Here is a 26,352-nt window from a genome sequence, read left to right on the forward strand (position 1 = left end):
TATCATCTGCAAATAGTGATAATTGACTTGCTCCTTTTCTATTTGTATCCCTTTGGCCTCCTTTTGTTGTCTAATTCCTCTAGCTAGAATGTCAAGTACTATATTGAATAGATCTGGAGAGAGGGGGCAGCCTTGTCTGGTGGAATTAACTGTTAAGAAGCAGTTCCTTCTTTTTTAACGCTTCTGCCTCTTTTCTTTGGATAGTATAGGATACTGTGTTTGTTTTAGATGTCTATATTACAGTATCTTATCTTCCTTGAGGAATATTTTTAATATTGTATCTAACATTAGTATCTATAAAAGCACACAACACTCTGTAAAGCGAACATTTTTTGAGAAGTATGAAATATAATCTTTTTTTTTTTTACTTTATGAGAATTTCAGTAAATAAAACATATACTAGTCCATTGATGGACTAGTACAGTTACCAGAAAATAATTAAAAATTCAATATATAAAAATAATTTTCTATTAAATGAAAGTGTATGCTGTTGATGGTTTTCCTGAGCATAGTCTCATATATGTCAGGGCAGCCATGACCTCATATGAATCTGAGATGTGCTTGAATGGTGGGTCCTTCTTCTCCACCCAAATGGTCAATGCCTGGCAAACACTACTGTACTCGGCCTTATGCATACTAGACAAGTATTTGTCTAAATGATCCACATCCCTGCCTCCTGTAACATTGTAAGGGTCTATTTCAGATGTGGGGGACAGGGGGAGTCAATGCGATAATTATAGCCAAAAGGATGATAGAACCCCATGAGTATGTTAGGAGATAGAAAGAAATAATGGAAGACATAGTTGCTCTAACCCAGAAGTTATTTTGTAAAAGAGTTCAAAAAATAGATTTCGTTCCTTCTTTAACATTCCTTTTAACTTCAGAATGTGAATTCAACAAACCTCATGTGGTTGTGTATTTTTTGTTGTTTATTTGCATGATAAAATATTGATAGATAATACAACTTCTTTTATCTATCAATGAAACTTCCAGCTTTGTTAATTTAACCTGCATGTCAGCAAATCAAAATATTATGACATATTCTTTCATGAGTGTGTGTCTGTGTGTGTTCTCTTTTTACCATCACATACTTTTAGTACTTTTTCATATCAGTTGCTATTTTTCCTTCTTAGTTTATTCATTCTGAGAAGGAGTTGCTGTACTGACTGACTGTGTTGGAACTTGTCCCTCTTCCTTGCCTTTCTTTGCAGTGGGTTGTCCTCTCTGAGAAAGGTCACTAGGCTCTAATCCTGCTTTCACATTTTCAGCTTCTTTGTTACATTTTTCTCTAAAATGTGTCAGTGAAGTTCACTGTCTCAGCTTCAGTTCTCTCTCATGTCAGGATGAGTGGGTAATGCCTACATTGCATTGTGATGGAGTTTTAGAATTCAGTTGAGGAAAGAAAATGACCTTGCTTTTATTAAATAATTTCTTTACTTATTTTAGAAAATTATAGAGACAAAGATAAAATTTGCCAGAGTTCATTTAGTTTGTTTTACCCAATATATATTTTTACTTATTTGTATGTTAGAATACAACATATTCAAATACATGATGCTCTCTGATACTTTTGTCCTTTTAAAATACAGTCATTTTTAAAATTGTATTTAATACAATTAAATACAAAAATAGTCTCTGGTATTGCACTGTGTGTGAGTGTCTGAGCTCCCCTCACCCCCTGGCTGACAGGCAGCTTCTCTTCTGTCATCTCTGAGTCCTTTTGGAGGATATCTCCAGAGATAGAAGACCTGGCCCGAAGTACTAGTGGACTTCCATTCTGTGTCTACAGAATTAGAATCAGGACGGTCATAACCTGAGGGTTGGAGCAAACATGGTTATGTGCTGTTGGGATGCCGAACGACTTGCCAGGATGAGAAACCATAAGTCATGGTCCTTGAATGTAATAGTTTGAAATACTTCACTAATGTAGGAAGAGAAAAGTAAGGTTTCAGTGGGAACAGTGTTAGAAATAATGGATTTATGAGCATTAGGATGAGATGAATAAATTTGAACAGTGGTACAACAGATATACTTAGCTGTTCTGTAAAGATGATCAGTGGGGATGTTCCATGACTGAGGCGTCTCCTCATGACATGTTCTCATATGTCCTCACTTAGACATGAAAATCTCCCCACAGAAGCCGTGGGTAGAGAGACACATTTTAGACTTCCCCATAAAGAGATTGTACTCGAAACTCAGCAAGTGAAGTTTATTTATATTTAAAGGTAAAAATGTTTACATAAATAAGAGTCTCACTTAAAAGAGGATATAAGATAAGCACAAGAAAGATGAATAGTGTGGATTAGGAAGTAATCAGAAATAGGTGAGAACTGTAGCCTTGCAGCCAAGTCATTAGCTCTTTGTCAGTACTGGCTGGAGTGATGGCTCAGGGTAAAGAGCACTGGCTGCACTCGTAGAAGACCTGAGTTCAGTTCCCAGCCTACATGGTGGGTAGCAACTGTCTCTTAACTCCAGCACCAGAGGCACATACCCTCTTTAACCTCTGTGACTTTGAATGCATGTGGTGTACTTACATAGATGTAAGCAAAAGATTTATACATAAAACATGAAGTAAAACCATATCTGTCTGTCTGTCTGTATCTTTCCACCCACCCACCCACCACCCACCACCCATCCATCATCTATCTATCTATCTATCTATCTATCTATCTATCTATCTATCTATCTATCTATCATCTTTCTGTATTTTTGCATATGACAGCAGTAGCAAATAGTGCACCTACACTTAGCTAACCTTTCTGCACTGTAAATGAACCTGTTTCCACAGGACACATTCTGTGTTGGCATACCTTTTTTAGGAACAAATGTCCTGCTTCACGGTTTTCCACTTCTCATGGACCACTGTGGTACTTCTCTCCTTGCTAAGCTCTGCACCTTCCTCCTTCTGTATACTGCTCTGGCTTTCTTCTCATCTCTATTTCGGAATCCTGTGTTTTGGGCTACCCTCCCCCCCCACTTCTGTCAGTGTTCTTGTCATTATAACACAAGTTTTACATTTGTTAATTGAATTTGCAGTCTTCACTTCTATGCTACACAATCAAACATTTCCAGTGGTGTTTGAAAGAAGGTTGTGGGCATTCCCAGTCGTTGTAGCTCTCCTGGTGTGTAGCACCCATTAGTATAAATGAACACTGAGCACAATGAAATGCCTGTAACTTGTCTCTTAAGCAAGTACATGTTTAAAAGTACCATATAAAGTTAGTATAAAACACTATTCACGTAAGGTTATTTTCATGATGCTTATACCTGTATGATAAAGAAATATTCAGCAAAATAGAAAAAAATCCTATATTTACAAGTGATATCTAACTCCGAAGTCAAATAATATCATGTTAAATATATTTTTCAACATTTTTAATTAACATGAGAAATGGATTATAATTAGTGTTTTTAAGAACCATTATTTGATGTTTTGTTTATATTTTTATTTTTAGCCACATCAGGTTTATTATGGGAAAATAAATTGGTCTGCTTTATGCTATATATTGTGGAATATATTTAATGGTCAGTACTGTACTGCTCGGTTTGCACTAATTTTGTACTCAGAATTTGTTGATTTTTATTGAGCAGTATTTTAGTCAGAACAAATGTCTCAGATTCTAGCTGTCAGAGAATTTCTGTGTTTGGTAAGCCCTGTGTGTTCTTACATTCTAGTTATTGGTGGCCCTGGGCTATCTGCACTTCTTTTCTGGGATGCATTGTCACAGACTGGCCTTTCTCCATTTGTGTTCCTTCACATCTGTCCAGACTGGAAATGTGCACTCTGTGCACAGGGGCGTAACTGTAGCTATGTTTATGTCTCTTCTCCTTGAACCAAGAATCTCCATGTGTTCATTTGTTCCTTGTTTTCCCTATACCAGTTACTCTTATAGTACTTGTTCAGTAGTCACTATGTAGTAGGTATGGCTTCTATTTTTTTAAAAAAAAAATTCTCATATAAAGTAAGTATAATTATCTGAATACTGTAAATCAGGAAGCAGAGACTTAGCATGAGCATAAAGGCTTGCTCAGGCTCACTTATGTGGTAAGTAGAGCTCTGATCACAGCTTTTCACTACAGTGCTCAGGCACCTTAATGCATAAACAAAGCCATTGCACTCTTTCCCGTTTTCATATTTCTTGGGATTTTAATCCAGCTTTGCTGAAGTATGAAAAATTTGGGTTCCCAAAATTCTCCTGTTAATGTTTAATCTCCAAATCAAGAGTGTCAGAGCCTGAGTCTGGGAGCGCATTGCGTTCCCTCAATCAGTGCCATCTTAGAGCACCCACAGCAAGCCTGGCAAAACGTAGGAAAGTCCCCTCCTCCAAGGAACATCCAGCTTAATATCGAGCCTTCAGTTTCTGTGATCTTGGGCTTCCCAGCTTCACACACTGTAAGGAGTGTAATTACATAGCTCTTGCTACGATACCCATTTTCTAAATAATGCTCTGATGTGAGTCTGTTGATCTTGTGCACACGTGATAAAACAATGACATTGGGTGGCTCACCAGCACGTGCATGTTAATGTGGCCGACATATTCCTCTAAACACGTGTTGGAGACAGCATCCTTTTCTCCTTGCTGTTTCATTTCTTTAGCGTACTTTATTTTTGTTCATCTCACCTTTAGAGGGTATCATAATTGGACTTTTATTGCTGTGAAGAGTCACCATGACCATGGCAACTCTTTTAAAGGGAGACATTTAATTGGGTCTTCCTTTCAGTTCAGAGGTTTAGCCCATTATTGTCATGGAGAGAAGCATGGCACTGTGCAGGTCAAAGTGGTTCAGAGGTACTGATAAGAAGCTGAGAGTTCTGCATCGTAATCTACAAGCATCAGGAAGTAAACTGGTTCATGTTTCTGAGACCTCAAAGCCTGTCCCCGTAGTGACCCACTTCCTTCAGTAAAGCTACACTTACTCCAGCGAGGCCACACCCACTCTAACAAGGCACACCTCCTAATAATACCACCACTCACTATGAGCCAGCCAGCCCCACAGGTGTCTGTGTGGACCATTCCTGTGAGAAGAGTTGGGAATGTGAATTGTTCTGTAGGTGCGTGATTTCACACAGGAATGTTATTTGAGGTACCTTATTGTGACATTTCTAAGCCCTGTCATGTGCGAACTGAACTTTATTTCAGCATTTGGTCACTGTACCATTACCAAGATGAATGTAGGAATTTTGGAGTTGAAGTTCTTTATCTGATAAGGCATATTGCCATCCAAAACAGCGAAATGGACAGGATGTTACACCGTTAAAAACAAAGGAAGAGGTGCTTTCATAATCTGTAGTGTAGAAAATCTACTTTGAACTAAAACTAAAAAACAAGAATCCTGTTTTGAAAACTAGAATGTACATGCTAGCACTGTTGTGTACTTTTCACACCCAGACCCAGCTGAAATGACGCAATTTCAGGCACTTGTGTTCATCCAAAAGACGCCGGGAGAAGACCATTGATCTACACCATCAGGGCCGAATGAATTAAAGCAGGCTTTTTAGTTTGTGTGCACGAGCTGTCGGCTCCTAAGGCGGGCTTCAAGAGTCAGCACTGGATGGGAGGCAGAGGGTTTGTAGCTCAGGGATAAGGAGTTTCCAAATAGGAGATTTGCTGGGCAAAATGGGCACTGTTCTAGAAACAGAACATAAGCTTAATTTTTTGATAATTGTATTATTTTATTTCATATATACAAATAAAATCAAATCAGATACACACCCTATCCAAAATACCCAAATTTACTTCCTCATTGCATTTGGGGGGGGGGGGGATGTATTCTTTTCTTTTTCTTTTTCTTTTTTTTTTTTTTTTTGGTTTTTTTGGTTTTTTTTCCATTTGGTTTTTTCAAGACAGGGTTTCTCTGTATAGCCCTGGCTTTCCAGAGTGCTGGGATTACAGGTGTGCGCCACCACTGCCTGGCTTGGATATATTCTTTATTTACATTTCAAATATCTCTCTCCCAGATATCTCCTATCCCATCCTCCCCCCTCCTACTTCTATGAGGGTGTTCCTTCACCCACCCCACTCCAACATCCTCGCCCTCAATGCCACTACATCAGAGCATCTATCAGGCCTTTATAGGACCAAGACCTCCCCTCCCATTGATGCCTGGTTAGGCAATCCCCTGCTACATAAGCAGCTGAAATATGTGTACTCCTTGGTTGATGGGAGCTCTGGGGGGGGGGGTCTGGTTGGTTGATATTGTTGTTCTTCCTATGAGGTTGCAAACCCTTTCAGTTTCTATAGTCCTTTTTCTAACTCCTCTATTGGGGACCCTCCTCTCAGTCCGGTGATTGGCTATAACCATCTGCCTGTGTATTTGTAAGGCTCTGGCAGGGCCTCTCAGGAGACAGCCATGCCAGGCTCCTTTCAGCAAGCATTTCTTGGCATCCACAACAGTGTCAGGGTTTGGTGACTATATATGGGGTGAATCTCCAGGTGGTACAGTCTCTGGATGGCCTTTCTTTAACTCTCTGCTCTACACTTTATCTACATATTTGCTCCTGTGAGTATTTTGTTCTTCTTCTCAGAAGAACAGGATCACCCACACATTGGTCTTTTTTCTTCTTGAGTGTCATGTGGACTGTGAATTGTATCTTGGGTATTCAGAGCTTTTGAGCTAATATCCACTTATCAGTGAGTGAATACCATGTGTAGAACATAAGCTTATTAAGTTAGTTAAACTGACCTCCTGAAACAATGAAATGATTGTAAGGTGATAGTTATAACAATCTTTTGATAGAAAGATAGGCTTGCAAGGTAGTTGTTACAACTTTTTGAAACAAGGACATGACTTCAGTTTCTTGGGACCTGCAGTACAGAACCATTTGCAGTAAGGTACAGGTGGGGCATAATACACTCCTTGAGAAACACAGATTGAGTCATAAACAGGATTGAACCTAGCTTGTCTTTACTATAATATGACTATTAAACTCAAGGTGGAGGCAGACTGGTTTATCATGGACAAATCAGTTAAAATCAGTCAGGTAATCACATTTTTAAAATAATGTGCCAACACACACATGTTAAAGTATTAAGTCAATCGTCTGTTAATACAGTGAGTGGAGTGTATTTGTATCAGTTCTTTTCTTTTTGGTCAACTGGGTATTTTTATACACTCACAGTTATATCAAAAGTATCACACTAGTCATATTTTAAAGAGGCAAATATAAAGAATTGGCATTTAGGTTAAGTTGGATGAGTAAATATTTTGCAATTGAACATAAACTCATGTTTTAGACTGCACACATTCTCTATTTTCTCCAATATTCCCAAGAGTGACAAATTGCTTCTTGAGGTTTTACAGACTTAGAATGTGTGGGTAAGACTTTCATCCCTGTTGTGAATATTCTCTTGTGTATTAGAACATTTTTCCTTATTTTTTTTTATTTTAAACCTTAGCTTTCTATTTAATAAATGGTTCTCTATTAAAAAACTGCACTCTGGTTTCTGAGTTCAAATCTCTTAAATTGTACTTGGTCACATGAATAAGCTGTGCTTTGCAACTTTGGGCTTTTAACCTTTGCTCTTCGCTATTAGCTTTATGTTTTTTTAATTATTGGAAAATGGAGGACAGTAGGAAAGTTATGACTTAAATGGACTGTTGTTATTGCTGTATTCTTTTTTCAGGAAATGAAAAATGTTATTTATTCTTTCCCAATCAAGCAGAAACAAATACAGAACATCTTATGCTGTTGTTGTCTCACTCACCGCTTAATATTATCCCAGTTTGATTCTTTAAGTGTGATTATTATCTTTCCATTATAATGATTGATGATGCGACCAGCTAGTCATGGCTGTAAAGCATCTATTGTCGTAGTTGTTATTGCCTATTATGTAAAACAGAATGAGTGCTGTTTTCAGTATATTCAAGTTTATTTGAATAATTAAGTAAAAAATATTTAAAAATGCAAATATATTTTTCCCTACAAACTTTCCCAGTATTACATGAAAATAAACAAATAAGTGATATTTTCAAAATGAAGATTGTGTGATTCTAGAGGTTCTTTGGCTTTTGCTTTTAGTTGCAAATCTCTCTGAGAGACTGTATTACTCACCATTCTTCACATTGCCGGTTTGTGCAAACATGTCCAGATGAATTCAGTGTTTAATGTTAAGAGTCTTATAACATGCCAATTTGATTTGTAGCCTTTCATATCATAGAATGCTAATTAAAATCATATTTTTGCATGTGTCGTGCCTTTCATGTACATATGCAAATAGATTCTGTTGCCTTTCAGCTATTAGTAATTAACTTTATGAAGGACAGCTGTAATACATAATTAACAAAAATGTTTGCAATCCCTTTACACTATTGAGTTACAACAGTAAATTTTTTTATCCACTTTTCAAATTAGCCATTTTGTCTAATGTTTCAGAATGAAATCTGGTGCCTTTAAGAGTTGCATAATTGATGTGATGCTATGTGGAAGGTTGGTGCTGTGTGTGCTGCATGTGTGTTCTCCATTCCACACATGTACTTATTCTTGATGTGTGTGTGAGTCAAGATAGTCGGTCAGGTGATACTGTTTCATGTATATTGACATCTCTGTACAAAACCACATGGAATATGTCTGTGCACATGGTGTAGATACAGGAAGCCTTCATGTCATTTCAAAATAATCTCTCTTTCAATCCCTACCATGTTTTTAAGGAAGCTTCATACAACTATTCATTTTCTTTTTTATAATCTTTAAATATATAATAAAATGATATTTTCTTGAGCACATCTCATGATTGAAGTGTGAGATGGGCTATGGGGCCATGTATATTATATCGGAGTACTTTTTTTCTTTCTTGCCAGCTGACAGTGGAGACAGTGACTGAAGAACCACAGTCATTATTTTGCTCTTTTGGACACCGAGTTTTCCTTAACAGAGAAGAAGCCCATCAAATTAGATGGCATTTGTATCTTTTGCTTCCAAGTAGGATAATGCCTTTAACTCAGAAGCGAGCACTGTGTGAGAACTGTCCTAATGAATATGTTCTCACTGTGCTAGTGTGTGATTGTACCAGAAACAGTCTGAAATGCCCTCTACAATTTTCCAGCCAAGTGTCAAAATATAATTCTATAATTAATTTTCTTTCTTTTGGTTTTTTAGGGTTGCATTTGTGATGAAGAAACACTTAAATACTCACCTACTAGGCAAGCATGGAGTTGGCACCCCAAAAGAAAGGTAATTTTTATTCTTATGTATTTTGTATCCATACAAAATGGATTTGGAATGAATTCCAAAATTCACTTGGAATGAATTTATCTATTATTTATCCTATTTTAACCATTTCAGTTTTGTTTGAAAGAACTTTTCAAATTTGTGTTACTGGTTTATCTTGAATTTGTAGCTTCCTTCTTGAACATTATCATGCCAGCTCTTCAGAAAAATGTAATGACATATTGTTGTTTTAAAAATCAAATCTGGAAACATTCAAGATTTTTGATGGAAACAAAACTATAGAAATTAGATTAGAGGGAAATGAACTCTGTAAACACCTTAGCACATTCTAAAACAAATGTTTAAAGCTAAATATTGAGGGGAGAAACAATTAAATCTTGTCTTTAGTGTAATTTTATTTTGAAGTTTCAAAATAACAGTTTTTGATTTATTATTAATGACTTAAACCCTGCCGATATTCAAACAGCTGCCTTGTGTCATTCTCCAGATGATACTATAGGTACCATGTTAGAAAAATAACAGTACAATTATTGTACCTTCAACTGCCAGGTTTCCTTGGTGGTATATAATAATTAACTTAATCATTTAGACTTAATTGTTTTAAGTGACCTGATTTCTAGCAGTGTCAGCTACCACACGAACATGGCTACTTCTCACAACTTTTAAGCTTTGAAAACTGCACTCCCTTAGCTGGAGACTTGCTCTCAGCTCCTGCAGTTGAAGCTAGGCTTCCAGCCTCCCTCCAGACTCCCGAGAGAAAAAATATTCTAGATTTCTACCCTCATCTGGGTGTCATTCATGATGTTTTGACAATTCTGAAGTGATCTATCAAACAGTACCTAGGCCTCAACCTTTTTAGAAATAGCTAAAACATTTATGGCTCTTTCAAAATAAAAATATTCTCATGTTTTGTTTATTAGTATTTCAACTAGATTATTTTTCTGAAGTCTTAATTTCCTTAGCATTAGAGTGTGGTAAAAACTATTGTTAAGTTCAAATAGTTTGTCATATTGTGTGTGCTTCCTTTGTATCTAACCTTTAATTTCTCATATTTTTTGTCACATTGAACTTATTTTTGGCCCACATATATTCAGTTAACAAGTGTGTTACATACATGTTATACATATATTCCTCTTGGTTTCACATGAGTAATCTCAATTACTCTTAAGCTTCTTAAGCAGTACATTAGAATTTTAATTTTATAGCTATAAGATAAAATAAGAATTGATAGAATTTGTAAGTGTTCTTATTTTCTCTGTCACATCAAAGTCACACATATAAATTACTAATCTTTATTTACACATATATTTGTTTATCATGCTAACACCTTCAATAAAATCATACTTTTCATATAAGATACCATGACTTTGAAAGTCATGAATTTACTGTTTTGTTTTTCTATTTACTTTTTCTGTGATTTATAGGTACTTTCTGATCCTTTAACTCTGCAGGTAAATAAAGCTACAGAGATATAGTGGTTCAATGAGAGTAGCCTTCACAGGCCCAGATGCTTGAATACTTGGTTCCAAGTTAGTAGAATGGCTTAGGAAGGACTGGGAGATTTGGCCTGGGTGGAGGAGGTGTGCCACCCTGAGGCTTCAGAATCAGGCTCGCTTCCCAGTTACCCATCTCTACTGATATTTTATATATATATATCATACATATATGTTATATATATTGTGTGTGTGTATGTTTGTGTGTGTGTATTTATCCCAATAGGTCCTGCCTCTTATCCCTCCCACCACCTCTCAGTGTTGCCATAGGTTGGTGACCAAAATTTAAATAGATTGCCTACTGCAGAACATTTCAGATCATCCCATAACAGAAAGATCACATGACTTCCTCTCCTGTGAGACACTGACATGCTTTTGCACCTTATTCTAGCCTTGCCAAGTATTGTGAAAATGCTGATAGATTATCTGGATGGGTACACTAGTATTTCTAGTGAAAGCATTCATCTACAGTAGATATTTTTGAATTTTTCTTGCTGTTAAAAATTCTTTAATTCAGATGTTTGTGATGCCATTTTTTTCTGGCATTATTGTGTAGAACGATTAATCAGAATTCATTGAGTTAGCTATAGATGCATTTTTTTATTGCCCATCTGTGGTTGGAGGAAACCAGAGTTTATAAATGTAATCTATTTTACACTTATAAAGGCTCATCCTCTTTGCGTTGGTGACTTTATAAGCATCATGGAAATGGTGGGTTTGATTTACCTTCTCTTTTGGAACAATGTGCCTCAATTCCATTAAAGCTTTTTCTCACCTATTTAAACCACTGATGTTTTGGCCATAATTTTGCAAGTTTGCTATATTTTAATTTTTCTAGGACAATATAATCAGTTTCTTTTTCATGTTCGGAATTTGATTCTACTCTATAATGCCTTGCATTAAATATAATATATTTATTATATTATAAAATGTAACAAAAGTTAGCTAAATAGAACATGACAAATAAATTAATAGTGCATTTTGTAAGTATTTTGGCCTTATGCTTTGAGTGATATATGCAAAATGATAATTTATTAAAAACAAAGTCACACCCCTCTACTATAAAGTTTGGTGAAGGAATAAAGTTTGTCAGCATAATTGGCACTTTAAGAAATAACCCTAAATTTCACAGTGGTTTTTGAGACCTTATGAATACTTGAAATGATGATAGCTTTTGCAAGAATCAATTTTTTTAACCTGAATTTTCTTCAGTTCACCTTAAGGTAATGTAACATTGCAGTTGCGAGATATTTTACACTACGTACAAGTAACTGAATGTTGTCATATCCAGTGACTGTATTTTTAAGTAATAAACTTAAATGTAGCGTTAAGTAATAAACTCCAATTAAGTTGTAAGTACATTCTAAATATTTTTTTATTTTAAATGAGTATCTGTTACAGATGTGAATAAAAATGTCTTTATAACACCTTGATTTTGCTCATAATAATCTTGAACATCCTTTTCTACATTTATAACAATGAGCAATGAGTTCAACCATATTAATTGTGTTTTCTATGATTATCAGGTTTGTGTGTCATTGAGTGCTAATGTCTGTGTGGTATAGTGCTTACAATCAGCCAGCTTTGAACAGTGGAGAAGAGAGGAGGGGAGCACTTTGCTTCCGATTTCCATCCACTTTGATTCTTTTATGCCTCTGAATGTGTGTGTGTGTGTGTGTGTGTGTGAAAGTGAGAGAGAGAGAGAGAGAGAGAGAGAGAGAGAGAGAGAGAGAGAGAGAGAGAGAGAGTAAGAGAGAGTGAGACAGAGATAGAGAGACAGACAGAGAGACAGTGTGAGAGTTAGGTAGTGAGAGGGAGAGACAGAGTGTGAAAGAATTAGATAGTTTGTGTGTGTGAGAGACAGAGTGTGAGAGATATTGTGTGAGACAGAGAGATAGTGTGTGTGTGTGAGAGAGAGAGACAGAGATAGAGTATGAGAATTAAATAGTGAGAGGGAGAAACAGACAGAGGACAAGAGTTTGATAGAATTATATAGTGTATGTGAGGGAGAGACAGAGAGTATGAGAGAGTTAGATAGTGAGAGACAGAGTGTGAGAGAGTTAGACTGTGTGTGTGGGGGGGCTGGCGTGGGGTGGGGTGGGGTAGGGGTGGGGTTTGGTACCATTAGGAAATATCTTTGCTCATAGGACCTTTCTAGAATGCTTATGGCAAAGGATTTTAATATATACCAGACTTGCTAAATGATTTTGCCAGAGGAAATGCACCTGCAATTTGAAAATGAGTATCTACATCACAGTCTGTTCCTGTCTCAGTGAAGCCCTGCTTGGAAGATGTTAGCACCGATGTGTGTCGTTTCTGTTTAGGCTTTACTGTCCTAGATCTTTACTTTTCTAGATCTTTACTGTCCTCGATCTTTACTGTCCTAGGTCTTTACATTCCTAGGTCTTACTGTCGTAGATCTTTACTTTTCTAGATCTTTACATTCCTAGGTCTTTACTGTCCTAGATCTTTACTTTCCTAGATCTTTCGTTTCCTAGTTCTTTACTGTCCTAGATCTTTACTTTTCTAGATCTTTACTTTCCTAGTTCTTTACTGTCCTAGATCTTTACTTTTCTAGATCTTTACATTCCTAGGTCTTTACTGTCCTATATCTTTACTTTCTAGATCTTTACTTTCCTAGTTCTTTACTGTCCTAGATCTTTACTGTCCTAGATCTTTACATTCCTAGTTTTTTACTGTCCTAGATCTTTACTGTCCTAGATCTTTACATTCCTATGTTTTTACTGTCCTAGATCTTTACTTTTCTAGATCTTTACATTCCTAGTTTTTTACTGTCCTAGATCTTTACTTTTCTAGATCTTTACTGTCCTAGTTCTTTACTGTCCTAGATCTTTACTTTTCTAGATCTTTACTGTCCTAGTTCTTTACTGTCCTAGATCTTTACTTTTCTAGATCTTTACTTTCCTAGATCTTTACTTTTCTAGGTCTTTACTTTCCTAGGTTTTTACTTTCCTAGGTCTTTACTTTCCTAGGCCTTTACTTTTCTAGATCTTTACTTTCCTAGATCACAGGCAACTTACTAGTTGGTATCCTCTCTTCCAGCAACCTTTAAGTGTCAGTAACGCTTCAGGGAGTGATGGGCTCAGGAGCCCCTGTTCATTTCACCCTGAGGTTTTCTCAGTTTGCCTCTCCTCCCACTGCTCAGGAGATCTGTTGGGTTGCTGCTGTTGCTGCTGCTGCTGTGGCTGCTGCTGTGGCTGCTTCTGCAGCCTGCTGTGGCTGCTTCTGTAGCCTTCTGTGGCTGCTGCTGCAGCCGCTGTGGCTGCTGCTATGGCTGCTGTTGCTGCTGTGACTATTGCTGTGGCTGCTGCTGTGGCTGCTGTTGCTGTTGCTGTTGTGTCTATTGCTGTGGCTGCTGCTGTGGCTGCTGTGGCTGCTGTGGCCACTGTTGCTGTTGCTGCTATGACTGTTGCTGTGACTGCTGCTGTGGCTGCTGTTGCTGTGGCTGCTGTGACTGTTGCTGTGACTGTTGCTGTGACTGCTGTGGCTGCTGTTGCTGTTGCTGCTGTGACTATTGTTGTGACTGTTGCTGTGACTGCTGTGGCTGCTGCTATGGCTTCTGTGGCCGCTGTTGCTGTTGCTGCTGTGACTATTGCTGTGGCTGTTGCTGTGGCTGCTGTGACTATTGTTGTGACTCTTGCTGTGACTGCTGTGGCTGCTGCTATGGCTGCTGTGGCCGCTGTTGCTGTTGCTGCTGTGACTATTGCTGTGGCCGCTGTTGCTGTGGCTGCTGCTGTGACTATTGCTGTGGCTGCTGCTGTGGCTGCTGTGGCTGCTGTTGCTGTTGTTCCTCCCACTGCCTCATTTCTTATAGTAGAGCCAGCATTTTCAAGCTTTTGTTGTGGAATAGAGAATAACAACTCTCCAGTAGCATTCAGGGCAACTGAATAATATCTGTAACAACTCAGACTGTGATAGCACCTACTCCTGTGGGTGGAGTAGGCACATTGCTTGCTGCCTGCCTGCCTCTGAGACAGTTGTTCTAGGACTATTCAGACTAGTGAGATACCCAGCTCCAAGGAATAAGTACTGAATTTTAAAGATTTCTGATGTGGGGAGGCGTGTTCTCTCTGTCTCTCTCAATCTCTCTCTCTGCTGCTTCCCCGTGTGTGTGTGTGTGTGTGTGTGTGTGTGTGTGTCTGTCTGTCTGTCTGTCTGTCTGTCTGTCTTTATACTTCATCTTCTTGATTATAGTCCTTTAGAGAACCTGACTAAAACATTGACTATGGCTGCTGTGAGTTTTTGCCTTGCAGCAGATATTTGTGTCCAGAAGATTCTGTTTCACAACAGTGTTTCCCATCTTGTTTGTACTCTCTCCCGCCCCCCCCCCCCTTCTATCATGTTTCTTGATCCTTGTGCAGTGCCCTGTGTGGATGTGATCACGCAGTGACCTGTGTGGGTGTGAACATGCAGTGCCCTGTGTGGGTGTGAACATGCAGTGCCCTGTGTGGGTGTGAACATGCAGAGTGCCCTGTGTGGGTGTGAGCTCCCAGTGCCCTGTGTGGATGTGAGCACTCAGTGCCCTGTGTGGGTGTGAGCACGCAGGTATCCCAGCACTTCACCGTGTCTGAGTCGCCATGTGCACTGCTGATTGAAGAGAAGCTTCACCAAGCATGTGCATACTGATCTATGAGAGCGGATGTTTAGAACACAGTTGCACAGCATGTTGATGCAGCAAAGCAGCAGTGCCAGGGTCTCTCCGAAGGCCTGACCGCTTCTGGGCGCTTTTCCTCAGGTTTAATGAGTTAGGCATGAATTGGGTCTGCTTACGCATGTATCAATCCAAACCAAAAGAGGTTTGATGCCTAATCTTAGTGCATGTGTGCTGTAGCTGTAGCTAAGGCTAAGTCTTGCAGGTGTGTATTGTAACTTGCCTGGTCCAGCACGGAGTACGCCTCTGACAACTTTTTCATCACTTCCAGCACTATGGAAGCTGACAGCAGGAACAAAACATAATTCAAGCTTGATTTCATTAAGCTTTATAACCATAATATATGATATTTCAGCAATAGGACCTCATAGTCTCATTCTGGGGGGCAGCTATCAGAAATAGCCGTAGCCTGGTTTTCTTTGGGCGGGAGTTAGTGGGTCTCTCTGACTCCATATCTAGCTTCAGTACTTTGTTTAGCAAACTCTGACTTGTCATTGCTACCAAGTGACAAGAGAGACAGAAACTGCACTCCTGCTGGTTCACCCAGTTTGCTTGAAAGCTGTAGTATGAGACAAGGCACTGTGAGGGTTGGGTGTGAGACAGGGCAATGTGAGGGCTGGGTGTGAGACAGGGTACTGTGAGGGTTGTGTGTGGGACAGGGCACTGTGAGAGTTGGGTGTGAGACAGGGCACTGTGAGGGTTGTGTGTGGGACAGGGCACTGTGATGGTTATGTGTGAGACAGGGTACTATGAGGGTTGTGTGTGGGACAGGGCACTGTGAGGGTTGTGTGTGGGACAGGGCACTGTGAGGGTTGTGTGTTAGGGCACTGTGAGGCTTGGATGTGGGGCATGGTACTTTGGAGGGCTTGAGTGTCAGAGATAACCTGGGTGTTTGGAATATAGATTATGACCTGGGGAGGCAGGGTGTGTGGAGATGTTTGTTATGACCTGGGGAAGGTTTGAGGTGTGGGGTATGACACTTGTGAGGATTTGAGGTGGCTACCTTAGGAACTTTAAAAAGTTCCCATGCAAATATAGTGTAATTTTGCATTTCTTGTTGTACCATTATTTTTTCATGAAACATCATGATACCATCCAAAACAAAAGCTCATGTGGACATGATGTTCCCATGGTTTTTGTGGTCACTGAAGAGGTTCTTGTGGCCCCTTGGGCTGTTTAGGAGTGCTGTATACGTGAGTGGAAACGTGAGTGCCAGAGCAACGTGGCTGCTGCCCGCCTGGCTTCACCTAATGCACACTAATTGTCTTTTTTAGAAGGTAAGTTTTCTCCAAAATCACTCAATAGTAAATATAGTGTACAAACTGTTTCCTTTGAAGGCTGTGGGAGGTGCTCATAGTTATGTAGATGGGGGTTCTTATATGTTTATTCTAGTTCTTCCGGTCCCTTCTGCTGTCACTGTGGATGCAGCACCACAGGGCTCCTCAGATTCCTGCCTTTCAGGACTTCCTCTTCCTGTCATCACTCCCTGTACTTATCTGAGTTCTTGCTTTGATTTTTGTGTTTTGCCTTTTTTGCAATCAGTGTTTTCTTAAAGAACAAACAACACAAAACAAAACAAAAAAATAACCCCCTAAACAAAAAAAAGAAAAACCCACACAAGTTAATTAAGGAGAAAGACAACACGTATGGATTAATGTCTGCATTAATACTGTTTAGAGAAGGCTCGCCTCTCTTGGGGCTCACTTGACTCCTCCTCAGTCTCGCTTACTCTAGTGAGTCAGTTAGCTGACTCACAGCTCATGCACATATGTCCAGGTTCCCTGGCCTCCCTCCTGTGTATACCTCATCGCTGGACAGTCAGAGCAAAATAACAGTCTGTGGTGGTATGACTGTTTCTGTGAAAAAGGAGGTTTGAATTCAAAGGAAGGCTAGTGAATCATTTCTCAGGATAATAAAAGCCACATTGTTCATCCAAAGAAAATGTTATCTATGGAAGATGGCACTCTGCATTTTAATTGCGTTAGTCAGTAGTTTGCTTATGTGCATATGGATAGAGATACCCAGTTCCCATCAATGTCACCCTACCAAAGTTGGGGCTTAGCTCTACGCTATGGTGGTCACTTGGACATTCTTTGTTTTTGCCAGTGTACTGCTGCAGGTAGGCTTTTCACTGTTGTCTACTTTTAAGTCTCCTAGGTGAATGTCAACACAAATATCTGTAGCGCAGCATGGGTAGATTCTACAGAGGTCACTCTTGTCATATAGATAGCTCAAGGTTGGCCTTGAGTTTGACATTCTCCTACCTCAGCACAGTGTGCTGTTGCAACCTATGTGTGCCATCATGCTATTCCCCGCCCTATTCATTTCTTAAGTTGTTTTCTATACTGTTTTTATTTTTTGTCCCTTATATTGATTTTTTTTACATTGTAATTATTATGATGATGACTTATGTTTTAGAAAGTTCCTAGAAATAGCATGAAACTCAATTTTGGTGTTAATTTAGTGTTTGGGCTGTTCTGTAAAATGTCATATTGTGTCTGTAAGATTCAGGAAAGTGATTCCTTTTCTGTCTTTATTTCAGCAGAAGTTATGCTTCCCAGCAATGATTTGTAGTTTCAGACTTGGGTACTAGCGAATCATGTATGTAATTGAGTTTTCCTCTTTCTGTTTACTGCTGGGAAGCTGGGATCCTAAACTGTGACCCTTCTTGAGCATGTGGAAGGACTTCAGGGAGCACAATTTATTTACTACAGTTATTTCCAGTTTCATTTTTTTCTCTTTTCATGAGGAAGTCCCATTTTATGTGAGTGATGTATTTTAACAAGCTCACATAAATCAAAGCCCTCATAATTCAGGAGTAGGATTGCAACAGGAACTTTTAAAGTTAAGTCAATACTTTCCTACAAGTTCATGTATCTTTAGCCCCTTTGTTTTATGTCTCTCTCTTGAGCACTATACAACCCTATTATTAGATACTTTTAGGAAATGTTCTTTCCATATCAAATGAAACCTTTTGCACACTTTAAGACACTGTTTCACTCATTGTATTTTGCAGACTTTCCTCGTATTTTAGAAAAGTCTTGCTTTTAAGATTTCTGTCTAGTTGATAGGTGTGTACTTACTATCAAGAAAGGGTAGTATGTCTATTTCCCCTCAGTGTATCAGAAATTCTTCTTCTTTAGTATGTCTTGTTATAATATACAAATGTTGGTATCCTTCTGAGAGTGATCAAGACTTTTTTGTTCCCACAAACTCAAAGTTGCTTTGTTTCTTAAGAATTTAAAAACATTGAATAGTCAAAAAAGGGTGGGTTTTAGTGAGATGTTAGTTCCTACGTGGAAGAGGAGTAGAGACATGCTCTGAGTAGCAGGGAGGAGGCTGGAATATATGCTGTGTCCAACTGCTAGTCTGGGAGCTTTCTCACCCCTACTGCAGACGCTAGACTGACACATGGGGAGGTGCATGCGCTTGATCAGGCTGCTTGTTGCCCCAGATGTCCAGATTCCTCCTCGGTTTCCGTCACTGTTTCATGAACAGCCTTCATTTAGGGTCAATACAAAGAAATGAAGGCCAGGTGCCTTCTTGCTCTGTTTGCCCATTTGTCTCTTCTGTTTTTGTAAGCCTGTGTTAGTAATATATTTGCTATTTGCCTTAGTTTATTGCTGTGAAGAGTCACCACAACCACAGCAACTCTAACAAAGGAAAACATTTCATTGGGTCTGGCTTACAGTTTCAGAGGTTTAGTCCAGTATAATCATGGTGGGAAGTATGGCAGTGTGTAGGCTGACATGGCGCTGGAGAAGGAGCTGAGAGTTCTACATCTTGATCCACAGGCAGCAGATCACTGTACCACAATAGACACTGTTTGAGCATATATGACCTCAAAGCCAGCCTCCACAGTGACACATTTTCTCCAACAAGGCCATGCCTACGCTAACATGGCCACACCTCCTAATGGTGCCATTCCCTATGGACAAACATTCAAACACATGAGTCTCTGAGAGCCATTCCCATTCTAACAACCACACTGCTTTAAAAGACTCCTCATTGTCTTAGTCATGAGATGTCTATAGTTAGTCTTCTGATACATTTAAGATCTTTCCCCCAAGCACTCAGTAATGTGCATTGTTTAGAGATGACAGCTCCTCATCTGTTCCTGTGAAGCTTGCTTTTTGGGATAGATGGACAGAGTTAAAGACTAGAGAGACAAAACATACTAGTAAAGAGGTGCCTCTGTTGGCAGTAAAAAGTATACTATTCCAGGGAGAGTGTCTTAGGCTTGGGTTTGAAGAAGGCCCTAGTGAACCTTAAAGTGCATTGTAGCTGTCTGGCATGTGTATCGGGCAGTTTATTCTCCTCTTGTTCTAGGAGCTAGGAGCAGCCCAGGGACCTTGGCAATGGCTTAGAGAGGAAAGCAAAGGAATATTCTTAAGATTACAGATGTTTTAGCAGATGCTTAGCAGGGAAAATATTTCAGTTGGATGGGTGAGGGTTCAAATGTGAGGTCAAGAATGGGAGACTCAGGCTGTAGAGATGGCTCATGGTTAACAGCACTGACTGTTCTTCCAGAAGTCTCCGAGTTCAATTCCTAGCAACAACATGGTGGCTCACCACCATCTGTAATGGGGTTTAATATACTCTTCTGGTATGTGTCTGGACACAGCTACAGTGTACTCATATAAATAAAAATAAATAAATCTTTGAAAAAAAAAAAAAGAATGGGCGACTGGGTTTGATCCTAGCAAAGAAGACCTTGGATGCTGCTGTGTCTGTACATTCACTCTCTGTGTAGAGGAAGCCAGCCCAGCTAAGACCTCTTTTGACAGAGTGAGGTCTTAAGGAAAGATGTCTGGCAGGTGGGTTGCCACTACCCGGGATTGCCTCTGTTGACTCCATCTACTTCCTGGTCTTTTGCATGTAATTCTCTTTTAATATGACTTTTATTGTGTTGCAGATTCTATTTGCAAATAATCCTTTTCAGTCATCAGTAGTATTTTTCAGAAATTCTTTCTTCTACCTTCTTGCCTCTCTAAGCTGCCCACCCAACATTTCACATTTACTTGTTGTCGCTTTTATCGTGTATATGATCATGGTCCCTGTCTTGCTGCACCCTCTCTCTCTACTCCTTCTGTAGTTGGTATTTTTTTTTATCACGTTTCCTGGAGCACTGGAGATGAAGGATGCACATGTGTGTTTATATTCTTGTTTGTGTTTATGTTTTAGGCTAGAATGTCCTCTTTCCCATCACCTTCTTCTCCCTATAAAGAAGGCCAAAAGTTATCACATTGAGATGCGAACTATGCTGCTCTGCACTCCGTTATTGAATTGTCAGGGCAGAGATACATGATTTAGTAATCTGGAGATCTACAACACCGCATCTGACTGGTCTTACATTGTCTTCCATCTTACTCTGCAGTAGAGACTGGCAAATGTTCTTTTATTTGTTCCTGTGGTTTTGTATATGAAATAGATTGTTTAATTGGACAACTTAGGCGTTTTTCATGGTGTTGCGTAGGCTAATACTGTCCTCAGCATGAGGGTGTAAAGATATCAGCTGATTGTAACTTTAAAGAACAGGTATTTCCTGCCAACTAGCATCTCACTTTTTTTTCGCCATTGTCTCCTTTTAATTTTATTTAATTTCCCTTTAGAACACTGGTTATACAGCTGGACTCTGGCTAAATCACCTTAAACTCCTTCATTTCTAGTCACTGACAGGATTAAGGACAACAAAAGCATGGATGTTTATTGCAGCCTTCACTTATAAGGAGGGGTCAGCTTTGATGGAATTTACCACAGAGCACTGACTTTTTGGGAGAGAACTTAATAGTCAGTTACTTGGAAGTTGATATAAACGTCCAAATTGACATTTCCCAAGGAATACTCAGGAAACAATTTTTGGTAGTAACTTTTTTTTTAAATTTTTATCAAAGCACTTTGGCCATCCCTTTGAACCAATGAGCAACTGTTATTTTCTTTTCTTACTCTGCAGTGCTATGATGGAAAAATGAAGTGCTTACACAAATTAAAAAAAAAAAAAAAAAAAACAGCAGCTTTCCATTCCAATTCTTGTTAGTAGAACAACTTGTGTGGTTAGGATGAAGGGATTCAGTGCTCCTTAGTGGAGTGTTCTCTCCCATGTGAAGAACAGTCAGTGCGGTTAGTGTTCTATATGAGACTTTAATCAGGTGGCTATCCTAGGGTTCTGCAAAGCACCCCTCATTTCAGCTGACCCTTCCTCCATTCCTGAAAAAGCATAGCATTGCTTGGTAGTTATTAGATGCTAAAACTTACTCAGGTTGCATTATACAGAATCAATATTTAATAGGGTGAAAGTCAAATATTAATTTCATGTGAATTAACATAAAGTTTACATAGAAGTATTTCTAGCTGCTTGTAAGGCTATAAAAATGTTTTCCAGGGATACCTCTTTATATCCTTTGCCATAGGTTTTAATTGAATTGAGTTTGTTTGTTTGTTTGTTTGAGTGGACAGTGGCAGCTAAGATACTGTATCGGGTTCTAAGCTCAGTATAGATAGGAAGTCAGTGAGATAGAATGCCTTCCTGGCCAGCTGTGTTAACATTGTCCATCAACGTCATATTGAGAGCCATCCTTTATTGTCTTCAAGGCTGGATTCAAGAGTTAGAATCTGTAAATCTTTTCCTAAATTTACTTTCTGAGTAATCATTTGTTACTGCTTTGGAGGCTAATGTGCTTCCGAGAACATTCTCTGTTATTTTCTTCCAAAATGCCATGTTTATTGGCTCCAAACTAGATGATTCACTTGGAGGGAATGACATTTTTTTTCTCCATTCTTCAAATTAGACTTAGTCTAATTTGTAACTTGCAAATATTGCATGAAAATGCTCTGTAAGCTAGTATGTATCATGTCATTTGTACTGTGTATTTCCTGATGAGTTAACACAGTGTGCTGATCTTCAGGAGTGGGGTCCTGTGACGCACTCCTGCTTGTCTTGTGGACGGTTATGACATGACATTAATGTAAGTCTTATTTAAAAGTTACAAGACAGTGTATAGGTATAATGTTTCATAATTTTAAAAATAATTGCTTCTAGATAAAGTGATTGAAGAAGTTTCCATTTGCTAAGGTCTAAATAATATCTGCTATTCTCCTCTGCTTTCTAAGGAGGTGCCAGAGCAGAGAGTCAGGGTTCTAGTGGATTCATAGATTCGATGTAAAATACATAGAATGGATTTAATTTAAAATTATTTCTGTTGTTGTATTCTTTTATTTTTATGAATTCAAATTTTATTAGCATATATCATTTAAAGTAAAGAATTTTATTGCGCGCACGTGTACACACACACACACACACACACAGAAACAGTTTAGTCATGGTTACCCCTAGTCCACTCTCTTATCTCCCTTACTGTCCCCTTCCAAAAGCATTTCTGTTTTTGGGAGTGACCCATTTTATTTACGGCAATGACGTCTGGTTATATTGTCTCTAGTTTTCCACACATGGCATTCGCTCTTGTTTCTGATTGACTACCCCTCTGTTATATGTGTGCCCCACATTCTCTTCATCTTCGCATGGCTGTGCTGCCTTAGCCTGCTTTGCTTTTAGTTTTGAGAGGTTTTTTGTTTGTTTGTTTGTTTGTTTTTTAGGTTTTGGTTTATTGTTTGTTTTGTTAGATTTTTAGACTTCTGCACAGTTTATTTATGTGTGAATGGTTTACCTGCATGTATGCATGTGTCCCTTGTCCATGTTGCCCAGGATTAAAATGTTGCATTGTATCTGCTGGAATCTATGCTGTGAGCCACCATGTATCATTGCTGTTAATTTGGGAATCTCGGCTCCAGCTCCATAGGGCCATTTTTTCCTTTTTTTTTCAGGACCTTCGTACTGATTTTCGTAATGACTGAGTTAGTTTCTTTTCTTACTGCAGTGCTTGGACCACCCAGTCCCAGCATAGCTGATTTCTGAATCATAGCCCTTCCAAGGAGGTGAGCTGAATCTGAGTCCGGGCTCTGTTTGTTTCTGGTATGGGGAAGTATTCGGCATTCTTTCTTCTCATTTGTACTTCTCATTTGAAGTGTTTATGGAATACAACCACCATTTATTGTCCGGATCTCTTACTATTTTGTTGCTGACTTTTGAATTTTTCGCTTTTCTAGCTATGAATCTCACGTTCCATGAGGCTGGATCTCACTGAGGTTTTCATTTTGTTTTATTGTTTTTGTTTCAGTTTCTTGTTGCCCTGAACTGAAATTTTTCTGTGTGATTCAGTCCTGTTTGTAGTTCTGGTTTCAGCCTAAAATCCATTACCTGTGCGCAGATCTTCAGATTTTCTTGTACCTGTCTTCATAGTACTGAAGTGAAGAGCCAAGCTAAGTTCATGATCTGGCTACAACTGATTTTTTTAAGGAATGAGAAACAATATTGGCGTTCGTTCCATTATTGGGTATTCAACATCATTTATTTTAAAAGTCCCTCTTTCACTTGTTTCTGTCAGTCATCTCTGTCAGAGCTTAGCCCTTCTGTGCAGCCTGCCTGCCTGCAGCTCCTCCTTTGTCAGCCCTGCTCACCCTGCATCTCTACTGTTGTACGTGGTCCTCTTTACAGTTAATTTTACTCCTCATATTTCTGTGACATTATTACAGAAATAGAAAGAATAACATCAAATTCATATCTTTGATATTTTTGAAACAGTCTTCCTTTGTAGCCTTGGCTGGCCTAGAGCTTGGGGTTCCTCCTGCCTCCTTCTCTTGAGTGCCAGGATGGCCTTTTACAGCAATCTTGCCTTCAAATTTTCCATTAGGTAAATTGTAATGGCTATTTCTCCCCTTTTGTTGTCACAGTCGGTGATGATGTTCACTATTTTTTCTTACTTCACATTTATAATTATGTAATGACTGACTCTACAGTTTGCTTCTGGTAACTAGATGATGGTCAACTTCTGCATAACAAAATTATAGTTAATTTTTTTTCTTCTAGAAAATATGGTTATGTAGTTGTGTGTGTACACGTGAGGTATGTTTTGTGGGTGCATGTGTATGAATGGGTAAGTGAATGTGTGTGTTGGTGCTTGTGTGGAGACCAGAGTACTACTCCTCAGATGGCAGTAATCCTCTTTCTGAAACTTTGAGTGTTGCCTAGAGCTCTCTAGGTAGGCCATTTTGACTGTGTAGTGAACCTGGGTTTTACCTGTCCTACCTCTTGATTGCAGGTATTAAGAAGAGAGGCCAGCATGCCCAACTTTTTGAGGGGTCCAGAGAGGGAAAGGGGTGGGGGGGGCGAGAGAGAGAGAGAGAGAGAGAGAGAGAGAGAGAGAGAGAGAATATGCATGTGCATGTGTGTATGTGTGTGCTCCCACCTGAGGGAGTCAGAAGTGCAGGAGTTCCTGACAGTTGTGAGCTGCCCTTGTGCTTGTAAGGAAACAAATTCAGAGCCTCAGTAAGATTAGCATGAGATCTCCCGGCTCCATGCCCAGCATTTAAAAATGTATTTTGAGCATTTTAGTCTTCTGTGGCATACACTTGACTGATTGTGATTCCCAAAATAATTTTGCCTTTTCATATTGTATCACAAAAATGGGAATTCAGTTTTTAAGATAAAGATAATTTTTCACTAGAGGGAATAAGATATAAAAGCATACATTTTGTTGTGGTATGTGTGTTTGCGCGTGGTGTTCATGTGCATATTTCTGTGCGTGTGCTTGTGTGTGCTGTAGTGTGTAGTATATGCATATGCTTGCAGAAGCCAGAGGCTGATTGCTGATATTAGTTTTTGTTTCTCAGCCACTCTCTATTTTTGTCTCTTAGTGAACCTGGAGCCAGCTCACTCACTATTAACCTGGCTGGGTAGCCCCTGGGGCCCAGGTCTCTGTTCCCAGTCCTTGGGTTAAAGAGTAGCTTGGCTAGTTTCAGCTTTCTGCCTTGGTTTTCAGATAGAAATTCAACTTTTCATACTTGCAATACTTTGAATAGTTTTACTAATTGAGCCATCTTGAAAACTCTCACCATAATGTTTTGATTTTTTTAAAACTAATTTAACTTCTTTTCCTTTACATATATGAGAAAAACAAACAAGCAAAACCCAAACCTTTAACTGAAGCATAGCTTTGCAGCCATGGATTATCTGAGATGGGACATTCTTGAGCTCAGCATTTCAGGAAGATTTTCCTTTCTCTCTTTGTATTTTGATGCTGGAACTGTCAACTCTGTAGAATGGAGCAGCTCTTAGACACCTCTGAACCCGTTGTCATTGTGGAGGAGAGGATGGCTCAGGGAACAAACTGTGCACCTGTCTCCAGACACCTTTGCATGGCTCCCCTATCTGTTAGAAATTGCCCCAGCAATTTCTTTGCAACATCTTTGCCCATTAACTTAATCAGCTCTGTCTTTTAAGACATTCTAATCCAACCATGACTTCTGACTTGAATGGCTTTCAGTCAGAATTAGCATCCTGGTTTCTCTGGGTTTGCCTTGCTTACTGTTGGGTGCTCTCCTAGACTTATTACGGTTCTTCCTCTGTTCTGCTCCTGCTGACAGTGGTTGGGCAGCACAGAACTCTGTTAGCCTGGCTGCTTCCAGTGTCCAGGGCATTGTGTCAGGGGTTCTTGCATGCGTTTAGTCAGCTCCATCACTGGATTTTGGTTTAATGACTAGAAGTAAAGATGCCCTCAAGGGACCACAGAACTTGGGTGTTGTATTTTTCTTTTTTACTGGTTTACTTCACAGGATCATCATGTAGACTATTTACATCTCAACAAAGAGCCTGTAAGCTTTTAACAGTCCTTACTACCTTTTATGAGTGACATTGCATCCTATAGGTGGCTTTTAAAGGTCCATTCTTTGGCAAATGTCTGTGACTTTATATTTTCCCTACGCAGCTTGTTATATACTTTTGTACTATCAGGGAACCCTTTATATTTTTTAGAAGTGAACATAGCTTCAGACTTTTTCTTTTAATAAATGAGTTTAAAATTTTGGATATTAAATGTAAAATGTAGATAATTTATAATATAATTTTATGTTTGTTTTAAGAAAAGCATTCTGAGTTCCCTGAACCAAGAGAGGAGGATTTGATA

At 39.0% G+C, this 26,352-nt stretch overlaps 1 protein-coding gene across 3 annotated transcripts in view; it reads left to right on the forward strand.

Moving 5' to 3' along the window:
• Positions 1-26,352, forward strand: part of Znf407 (zinc finger protein 407) — a 395,230-nt gene that overhangs the window by 149,916 nt on the left and 218,962 nt on the right. For all 3 annotated transcript variants that reach the window (XM_052201475.1, XM_052201476.1, XM_052201474.1), the window contains exon 4: positions 9,098-9,172. In XM_052201475.1, the coding sequence (XP_052057435.1) occupies positions 9,098-9,172 (75 nt within the window). The remainder of the gene's footprint in view (positions 1-9,097; positions 9,173-26,352) is intronic.

This window comes from Apodemus sylvaticus, chromosome 13 (assembly GCF_947179515.1).
Source record: "Apodemus sylvaticus chromosome 13, mApoSyl1.1, whole genome shotgun sequence".
Taxonomy (NCBI): domain Eukaryota; kingdom Metazoa; phylum Chordata; class Mammalia; order Rodentia; family Muridae; genus Apodemus; species Apodemus sylvaticus.